We start from the raw sequence: 10600 nt of genomic DNA, 5'->3' as shown, positions 1-10600 counted from the left end.
AGCCCCGGTCAGGGCTGCGGGGTCTCGCTCCGCAAAGCCGCGCAGCCTCCGCCGGTCTCTGCCTAATCCCGAGCGAACCCCGGGACCCCGAGGGGGCTGGCCCGGGCACCGCGGCCGCCTTGCCCCGGGGCTCCGGAGCAGCAGCTTGAGGGGCGGCCGCGGGCGCGGAGCGGCGCGCTGGCCTCCCCCCGCGGCCGCCCCGACGGGCGGGCGGCTCCGGCCGCCTCCGCGCTCAGCCCCGGCGGGACGCGCCGCTCCTTCGCCGTCCCGGCCCTTCGCGGATGCCGCAGGACCCCGCAGCCCTCTGAGAGACGGAGTGACGGGAGGGGAAAAGGCCACCCGAGGTGTCCCGCCTCTCGCGGGACACAAACAAAAACCAAAACTCAGAATTCTCTAACTGATAAAGGGCTGCGGGTGGGGAACCAGGCTCTAACACCACACACCCCCCGCACACACACGCGCGCGTACACGCAGGGGGTTTTGCCAAAGCCGCGTAACTCCCGGTACCTCTGCGGCAGGCAAACCCCCGCGATGTCAGTACCAGGGAGGGCCGGCGCGGTGGCTGCCGCCTCCTGGCCGGCGCAGGCCGAGAAGGGGCTCCCCGCGGCGGCTCCGCTGCGGGGCCGAGCGGCCCGGGGCCAGGGATGCGCCCCCGCGGCCCCGCCGCGGCCCGGGGCAGCCTGCGCGGCCAGGCAGCGGGGCGGGGGGCGGAGGGGGGATTTAACTCTTCTTAAATGTCATACTTTAATGGGGATGGAAAATGTGAATTTTCTGTGCATTCCAGGAACAATTCCTTGGGGTGGTGACCTTTAGCACCGATTCTCTTAAGAGAGGAAAGTAGTCGAGTGTTTATCTGGATGACTGAAAGCTTTCCCTGGTGGAAGTTTATGGAAGTGTTAAAGGGGGCGGATAACACGGGCTTTGGAGGCGCTTGTCCAATGATCTGGAGGGGCTTGGAGAGCAGATCTCAGCTGGCAGACATTTAAATGGGAGACAGCTCGGCGCTGCTGCAATTTGTAGGCAGGATCCGAGACTCTCCCTCTATGGCCTCCCGGGCAGCGCCGGGCTCCCGCGCCACCCGCTCCGCCGAGTGACCCGCGGGCAGAGCCCCGCCGAGCCCCAGGCCCCGCCGAGGAGCCGCCGCCGCCGCCGAGCCGGGCCCCGCCGCGGAGCCGCCGCCGCCGCCGCGCAGGTGAGCCGGGACGCGCCGCGCTGCGCTGCGCGCACTCACAGCGGGGGCGCAAACGGGGCCGGCAGCCGCAGAGCTCGGCCAGTCCCTGTGGGAGGCAAAATTCTCATCTCTCTATCCTACCTTCGGGGAGGGGGAAGGGGAGGAGTCGTTGGTTCGTCGGTGTCCCGCAAAAGCCCGGGGCGCCTCGGTTTTGCAGAGGGTGACACCCGTCCCTCCCGTCGGCGGGAGTGAGGCGGGCGCCGGCGTTTCCGCTGCCATGCGGGGGTCGCGGTGCCGTTACATCCCTCTGCCCTGACAAGCGCGGGGATTGCAAAAGCCCCGTTAGCTCTGCCTCTCATCTCCGCCTACAGCATCACTCCCGACAAATTGGATTCGGCGCCCACCCGACACACGGCAAAATCCCGGCCCGGCCTCTGCGCGGAGCGGGGCGGGGGCAGATCCCCAGGTGCCGGCCCCGTCCCTCCCGTCCCGTCCCGTCCCGTCCCGCCGCGCTGCCCTTCTACGAGACCTCTCAGCCGGCGGCTCTGCCCGGCCCGCCGCCTCCGGAAACCTCTGCCCCTCCGCGGAGCTCCGCGGGCCGCGCCGCCCAGGGCACTGGCGGGGCCGGGTGCCGCGGAGCGGAGCGGAGGGTCTGCAGCGGCAGCGCGCCCCCGGGGAGCGCCGCGCCCCCGGGCGGGACGGACCGCGGCTCCACCGCGGCGTTCGGCGCCGCCGCCACAGCCACACACCGCCTTGCCCGCCGCCATCCCCTCCGCCGCCGCCCGCCCTGCCCTCCCACCTGACTCGGAGCCAGGGGCGTTTTGCCGCCGCGACGGCTCCGTGCATCCGTCGGCCACCGCTCCCCTTCTCCGCGCTGACAAGCCCCAGGCTGGGCTCGGCCGGGCCGGAGCCCTCCGCGCACCGCGCCGGCTCGGTGCTGCCCCGCGGGCGCGGACTGGCCGCGATCCGCTCGGCCCCGGGCCCGCGGCGCGACCTGGCTCTGGGCCTTTCCCCCGGGAGGACGCTTGTTTACTCGCCCCGTCCGTTCTAATGCGATCCCCCCGCGAGGTCGGGAGTCACTCCCAGGGAGCTCGTCTTCCGTCCGGTGAGGCTAGACGGCGGCCACCCCCTGGAGGGGAGACCCGGGCGGTGTCGCCAGCCGCCGCGAGGAGCGTCCGCACCCTCGGGGAGCCGGGCCGAGCCGCTCCCGGCCGAGCCGAGCCCAACTAAGCCCAGCCCAGGCAAGCCGGCGGCCTCTCCGCCCCGACGGCCGCCGGCGATCCCTGCGGCGCACCCAGGCTGCGCTCAGCCACAGCCCCGGCTTACCTTGGCGTGCTGGGCGGTTCGGCGGCCCCGTCCAGTCCCCGGCGGCGCCGTCCGAGCCGCGGCGGGCTGGGAGGGTGCGCGGCCCCGCGTCCCGGCGCCGGCCCGCTGCTCTGAGGCGTAAAGTCCCTCCCCGGCCGTCAGCTGCGGCCTCACTCCTCGTGTCCCGCTCGTGGGTCCTCTCGGTGAAAGGACCGCGAGCGAAGCCCCTTTCGCTCGTCGGGGCTGAGGTCCAGTGCTGGGGAAACCGCTTTGTGCAGAGCGAAGGGCTCTGAAGCACCGAGGTGCGTTTGTCCCGCCCTGTCTACTGGAACGACGCGGGGTTCTGTTACCCGTTTTGGGAGGGAGGCGAGGACCTTTGGGTGCAGCGCCAGGAGCCTCCGAGCCACCGGTGTCCCGTGAGCTGGGGAACCGCTGCTCCGCTGCCCCCCGCGCCCCGCTGCGCCCGAGAAGCCTGCGAGGAGCCGGCAGGCGCGGCCGAGGCTTGTGCAAGGGATAAAGGGCGGCGGTGCCCCCACCTCTCTGCTCCTCCTCGGGCCTCACTCCCAGGCGGTGCTAAAACATTTGTTTTTCTCTCGGCGATGTCACTCAGGAACGCGTGGCTTCCCCTGAAGCCTCTCTCCCGTTCAGCACGCGTGCCTGCGCGCCGTGGCCAAACCAGGCGGGCGGGTTTGGGGCAAATCATGCGGAGGGAAGGTGCGCAGCGGCGCGGAGCGGCGCCGTCGGGCTGCGGGGCGAGGCTCGTCCGCGCTTGGGACCCGCCGTGCCCACCACGGGCTTGTGATGTTCAGCTTCCCTGAGTCCCGCAGGATGTCCGACGGAGCGATGCTCTCTCAAAGGGGGAATTCCCAAAGTTTCAAAGTTCTTTTTTTTCCCCTTTTTCCTTTTTCGTATTGCTGCTTACACTCGTTAGGTGTCTCAGATAAAGAGGCATCTCCATGACTCGCAAGAAGACGTTATCTGAAATGTAAATGTATCCAAATTCTACCAGCAGAGATGTTAGTTTTGCTTCTTGATCTCAGAAAGAAAAAAAAAAAAAAAAAAAAAAAAAAAAGGGTTCTCTGGGAACTGCCATTGCCATGCCTTTTTGTATATTTAAAAATACAGATCTATGAACTATAAAAACATTACATAAGACTATTTCTGTAATTCATATATAATAAGCCAGGCATAAAATTATTCTAATCCTTTGGGACATAAACCACTTCAATTTTCTCAGTAGTCAAAGGGTTGTGTTTTGCCTTTCTTTGGCTGGTATTTGAAGCCCACCAAATACAGTTGGGTTTTTTTTTTAGGTCTTCGTCAGATTATTTTTCATGTTTACTGCAAAGCACATGAGCCCATGGCTCATCATAATATTTTCCTAGTAAATATGGTTCACAGATGAAATTATGGGCCTGCTGAGGTCTGTGAGAATTTTGCTGTATATTTCAACAGAACCAGGATTCCATCCAGTTCATTTAAACAAGTTGCTTTGTGCTAAAATTTTCAGTAATAACTTTCTGACTCTGCTTGGGAACTCACAGGGAAGTGCTGTTTATGAACTGACATGTGGAGATCCTTAATTTATAGCAGAAAATATATACATGAAAAAAGTACAGCTTAATTGTATGAAATAATAAACCTGAAGGTGTTTACACTTCTCTATGAACAGTTATTAGTACTAGTCCACAAAATTCCTAATCTGTTTTAGATGATGAGATCCCAGGCTCTAGATAAATCACATATGAGGTGGTATGAATGTTAGGGCCCAATTCTGCTCCTGTTTGAAGTCAGCAATAAAACTTCTCTTGGCTTTAGGACTAAGAGCTTACAGATGATGAAAAGTAGAACTCAGTTTAGCAGTGAAATATGGAAAGAATAGATTTTTTGAAGTATTTTGTTACTTTTAAAAAAGAAGTATTCTATCAGATGTCTCTGGATCTGAATGAAATAAGTGGGAATTGATCATTTTGGTTACAGTCATCTGTTTGTTCAAAGGATTCTCAAATGGATTCGCAAAAGGATTTCTGGTTATGCCAGTGTAACAGCCAGTATCAAGTACTGAAAATTTTGCAGAAATTTGGAATATAAATTTTTACAGCCTATTTCATCACAGGTCCTACAACTAAGGTCCAGAGCTGTTACTTCTGCAGAGTCATGGCTGTGACAAGGAAAAAAAAAGTTACTTCAGGAGAGATTTCTTTTTGGTAAAACTTTGGGTATGGTAACATTGATTTAGCTATTGATACTCTTCTGTGTTCTATTTTTTGCAGTAATTAAAAAAGAAACGTTAAGGAAACATTCCCAAACACTAAATCATAGATGGATAAACCTCTCTAGTTCCCAGCGTAAGCAGACAGAGGTGTTATCTTCCCTCGTAAACAAATACGCTGCCTTGGGACCAGAGGTGGTGCACAGCGCCTGCGCTGCATTTTGGCTGCTTTCCTTACTGGGGCATACCACCTCATTTGACTTTGTATTTTTAAAAATAATATTAAATTTTTAACAAATGTTTAGTAAGCTACTATTAAAAGAAGGTCCTGCTTGAGCTGCTGTGCAGGTCACGAAGTCCACACAGCATCTTCTGTGGGTCTGTGTTTAAAGTACATTTATCCCTAAATGATCAGATTACTTTTACTTTTAGATGTGTGTTTTGGAAGTAACCGTAACAAATGTTTTTGCTGAGCTGATAATTTTCATTTGAATCACAATTTATTTTATGAGCATGTAATACAGCTTCCACCTTTAAGGCTGGAAACCAACTCAGTGAAAAATTACCTTTCCTCCCCCAGTTTAGGATTGTATTGAAACACATGCTTGCATTTCCTTAGGGTTAAGCACGTGCATGAATCTGGCATACAGATTTTACAACAGTAAACATTACCATCAAATTTCCCCCAAATTCCCATCCCAAAGGACACCTCGTTTTCACATGACTAGACCTTACTGTGTCATCAGTTGTGTATTTATGGGGGGGGGGGGAAAAAAAAAGGTGAAGCAATGTGAAGGTCATCAGTTTTAGAAATAAAAGTAGTCCAGGAATATGCATGTTGGTGGAACTTCAACACAGTTATGGGACACTAAACAAATACCTGAAGTTTCTTGGCACTGCTTGTAAACTGAAATTTATTTTCAATTGCATGCAATGACTTTTTTTTTTCTTTTTCTTTTAAGGCTCTGGCACCATGTTGAGTAAATAAAGTGCATATTAAAATACTGTCTAAATACAGCATGGCTATACAGTTGCGGGAGAAACAGGAATAGTTTTAGAAGGAGTCATTCTGTTCTCTTGGGGAAATAAGCAGTGGTTTATAATTCTTTTTAAAAAATTATTTTAAAGACCAAATTAAATTTAAAGAGAAACATATTTAAATAACATTCAGGTTGCAATAGAAATGGGGAAAAACCAGCAAATGTGAAGTCTAAGCTGACACTTGAAATTATGCTGCGCTAGTCTTCAATTAGAATTCCCGACTTCTTTTTTTGTTCTATGTCAGAGCCTTAAGGTGATTAACATTCCATATTCTGTACCGTATTTCATATAGATATTAAAAGCAGCCCTTACAAGTTGTCTGTGGGAGTTGGCAGTAGTGTCATTCTTGCATGCCTCGCCTGAAGCCTGAAGCTTCTGCCAAACATAGGACATACTGGTACATAAACATAAATTAATAAAATGCATATATTTGTCATACACATTATAAACTCTAGGTGCTTTAACAATCTGTAGACAACCACTTAAAATATTAGATCCACAAGTAAATCCCTGAATACAATGGAAACCCCTATGATATTTTTCCACTCCAGTAATTCCTTTCCCAGTCCATTTGGTGAGAAATGCTTTTTGAACAGCTTAATATAATGTTTGTTTTCTCTGCGTGACTGCAAAGATGCAGTAACTGAGAAATTAACAGTTATCTTGTAGAGCAAATGGTACTTACCCTGAGCCTCTGCTGAGTCTCTAGGTGGCCCTTACAGCGTTGGCATTTGGCTGCTTTCCTGCCTAGTTGTGTGGTCTCAGGCAGAGCGGATAAAGCCGTGCAGGACAGACAGGGCCCTTGGTTTCACATGTTTCTTGGGTAGAAGCAGGACTCTTCAGTTAAACACTAATTTGTCCCTTACTGATAGAGTCAGTCAAATGAGAGATACAAGTGCAGCACTCTAAGTCGGTAGAAGACACCAACTTTCTCTTTTTTTTTTTTTTTTTTATTCTTCCCCTTTTTAATGCATGTGCCTCTTCACAGTTCTGTTTTATGGGGTTTTTTGCTAGCAGTCACTCATTTCTGGTGGCTTCCTCCAAACTTTCACAAGTGGGTTCTCCGAGAGCCTCATTCTCTGATCTATGTCTTGCTGTCACATCCCTGGCTTTCCAGAGCAACGTGGAGACTACAGTACTTCTGGAAGGGGGAGAAGTGTGACAGCTGATGAGTTTCTTCCTGGCTGGTTGGTGTCTGGAGCTGACTGAGCAGCCAAAAGGACTCAGAGCTTTGGGAAGCTGCAGAAATGGTGGAATAAGGGAGGCAAGAAAGGCTGTTCTTATACTATTAATTATGTTTGGAGCAGGGGTGCAGTTTTGAAGAACTTAATAGACTCTACTTACTGCACTTCTTGAAGTATTTTTTGTGTGTGTACAAACTACATGATACTTAAAGTCGTATAACTCTGCTGTCCTTGTGTGTCCTTTCAATATCATGCTGTATATAACAAAACAAATTCAGAGATCTGAAACATTAACGCTGTGACTGCATCTGTATAACTTCTGTCAAGGATTCAGAGTAACGTACGAGAAGGTGTAATCTGAAATTACAGATGCATCTCTTTCAACCTATACCTAAATATTCTTTCATGTTAGTTGCCTGTATTGCACATCTCTTAACTTTAAGCATCATTACACTCAGACACATTGGAGCACTTCAAAGGTGCAGTGTGACAGAGCTTGGCATGCTGTAGTTCGGACCACGGGTGGATATAGCATGCACGCTATATTCTGGATGTATATTGTGCAAGTAGCTGTACAAAGCTTCTGAGTCTAACTAAGGAACACATAGCTGGGCAAGTGTCCCGAATCAAAGAGTTTAGACCTCTGGTACTGTAGATAGCTATGTCATATGAATCCTTGTGTAAGCATAAGATCTGTTCTTCCACCAGCATAATTCAGGGCCAACCTTCCTAATGTCAGTGAGCTATAGGAAGGGATCAAGAACTTTTAACTAGGGTAGTACACACGGAGAAAGGAGCTGGAAAAAGATGCATGCTACACAAAATGAAATTCTGTTTGGACTTACTATAGCCTCTGACTTTTGATCACTGTATATGAAAGCTTTTATTACTTGGTAATTTGGAAACAGCTTTCCAGCTGGTAAAGGCTAAATGCTTATCTTTTATAAGTGTGTGCATGCACACATACACATTTGTTTTATGAAACTGAAAATTTACTGCATACTTGGCTTCTGTTGATATCTGAAATCCACAACTGTGCTTTTTCTCCTCAACTTCCTCCATATAGGATGGGCCGCACACTGTACGCCGTCAGTGCTGTGTTTCTTCTGATGGGGTTGATGCTACCAACAGCAGAAGGGCGAAAGAGGAATCGTGGATCTCAAGGTGCTATCCCTCCTCCTGACAAAGATCAGCCCAATGATTCGGAGCAAATGCAGACACAGCAGCAGTCAGGCTCTAGGCATCGAGAACGAGGAAAAGGCACCTCGATGCCTGCTGAAGAGGTGCTGGAGTCCAGTCAGGAGGCATTGCACATCACTGAGCGCAAATACCTAAAGCGGGATTGGTGCAAAACTCAACCCCTCAAACAAACTATCCATGAAGAAGGCTGCAACAGTCGTACCATTATCAACAGGTTCTGCTATGGCCAGTGCAATTCCTTCTACATCCCCAGGCATGTTCGTAAAGAAGAAGGCTCCTTCCAATCTTGTTCCTTCTGCAAGCCCAAGAAATTCACCACTATGACTGTTACACTGAATTGCCCCGAGCTTCAGCCCCCGAGAAAGAAGAAAAGAATCACCCGTGTTAAGGAATGCCGGTGTATATCTATTGACTTGGACTAAACTAAGACACATGCAGCGATTGCACTCGGACTGTACGCAATCATTGCCAGTGTGAGAGTGAGTGGCATGAACTAGCATACCTTCGGGGCTGGATAAAACTGAAAGGAACCTAGTGAGTTACCTAAAACGAGCAAAACAACCCCAAAACCAAAGAAAAAAAAATCGATGTAAGCGAAGGGCACGCATGTGTGTGTTTGTGTGTAAGGGAGAAAATGGATGTGTACAAGCAAATATATGAATGTTCAATACAACAGAAAAATTTCACAGGGGTATGAAATATTAAAAAAATCTGTTTATCCGCAGTCATGAATTAGGATTCCTAGTGTATATTCACATCTTTGCCGCTTGCTGGGAAAGTGGAGCTGTGGCTTTTGCTAATGTTCACCTACCATGCTATGTGCTTTTACTGTATTAAGAGAAACATCTGAGTGCGAGGACAATATATTGAAAAGCATGAATCTATTCTTAAATACGAAGTAGGCAAAAAGCAGTTTAAAGTGTAGCAAAATCATCACTGAAAATAGCAACTATATCAAGAGTTTGTAACATGCTTCTTCAAAGAAATAACTAACCCAAAAGGCATGTCTGTAGAACAATGGGGGGACGTGAGAGTGTTGAAAAGTCATCAAGGTGGATGGAAAACAGAGCTAGAGCAAGTTAGAAAGCAAAAGGCCAAAGAAAGTAGATGGAGAGTACAAAAGGGAGTAGAAGAAAGAAAGATACATGAATAGGAAGACACAGAGGAAGAGGTCTTCTGTTTACGTTTTGCTTTAATTTATATACCTAGTCATATATTACATAAATTAAAGAGAAACCATATACAAGGCTATAAATATATTTCTGAATTCTAATGGCTCTCTAAATCAACCAAAACCCATTCTTGTGCCACTAGATCCATTTGATGTCTTGTATTTCTGGTATCAGTTATTCTTCATATCTACATATATATGTATATGCAGTATCTTCTAGTCATCGGTATCTATCGGTACATACAATGAGTATGCATATTCCACTGTGTGTATCTGAACTCTCTCCTTCTCTTTTTCACACACATACATAAAAAACATACATAACCACAGCACAAAAATCTTGCTAACCAAGATCAAGTACAGAATGGCAGTAATTTAGTACATAAAGAGCAAAGCAAAAATTAAAACAAGCATCATGTGACTGCAAATGCAATAACCACACAAGAGACAAAAGACACGACATTCATGACTAGTAAACATTGCATTGTTATTGTTATTTTAGCTTTGCCACAGGCATGCAGTTTGTTGAAAAAGAGATGAAGAACTTTGCCAGCAATAATCGTCTTTTTATATCTTTTACCACAGACTTGCATTTAAACTGGATTTGGACTGAGTAAAGAGAATTTCCTGAAAATTAAGGGCTAACTGCCCCTCTCATTTGGGGGGAAAAAAAAACCATAAAAGGGGGCACATTACTTCCAACAGCTCGATGAAGCTTACCTGTGAGGTTATTCTGCCTTTTCTTTCCTTCAGGATTAGGAGCTTAAACTTGTTCAGGGCTGTAGGTTTTGGCATGAGCACAGAAGGTCCTACAAAAAAGTAGGTGGACCCCGGGCCATGGGACCTGTGAGGCAGCCCTCCGGTGCACGTTGCCCTTGCTTTCCTGGGGGCTCGATGGGAAGCCTGGGGGTTGTCTCGCCGACTGCACCTCATACCACATGGGGTGCAGACTGCTCATGCTGTCCCGGGTGCTGGCTTTGCATGGGCGCTTCCCAACGGGGTGCTGAAGAGCTCACAGGGTGCTGCACACACCTTCCTGCCTGTGCCTGCACCTGTACCTGTGCCTGTACCTGTACCTGTGCCTGAGCCTGTACCTGTGCCTGCATCTGTGCCTGCACCTGTACCTGCACCTGCGCCTGTACCTGTGCCTGCGCCTGTACCTGTACCTGTGCCTGCGCCTGCGCCTGTACCTGTACCTGTGCCTGTACCTGTGCCTGTGCCTGTGCCTGTGCCTGTGCCTGTGCCTGTGCCTGTGCCTGTGGGGCCCCGGCAGGTGGTCCTGGCCGGTGGGGTACTGAAGCACAGGTGTGTTCCTA

General features: G+C 50.1%; 1 protein-coding gene across 2 annotated transcripts; it reads left to right on the top strand.

Annotated features, from left to right (window-relative positions):
• The first annotated feature begins 7980 nt into the window (after positions 1 to 7980).
• Positions 7981 to 8535, top strand: GREM1 (gremlin 1, DAN family BMP antagonist). Of its 2 annotated transcripts, XM_074909250.1 has the most exons (2): positions 7981 to 8105; positions 8211 to 8535. In XM_074909250.1, the coding sequence occupies exons 1-2, from the start codon at positions 7981 to 7983 to the stop codon at positions 8533 to 8535; spliced, it is 450 nt and encodes a 149-aa protein (XP_074765351.1). The 2 variants fall into 2 exon arrangements, with proteins under 2 accessions (XP_074765351.1, XP_074765350.1); XM_074909249.1 differs by having other exon boundaries at positions 7981 to 8535.
• Positions 8536 to 10600: the final 2065 nt, after the last annotated feature.

This window comes from Athene noctua, chromosome 6, assembly GCF_965140245.1.
Source record: "Athene noctua chromosome 6, bAthNoc1.hap1.1, whole genome shotgun sequence".
NCBI classification, from domain to species: domain Eukaryota; kingdom Metazoa; phylum Chordata; class Aves; order Strigiformes; family Strigidae; genus Athene; species Athene noctua.
The sequence above is the reverse complement of the archived record's forward strand: the minus strand, read 5'-3'. Positions and strand labels throughout refer to the sequence as shown.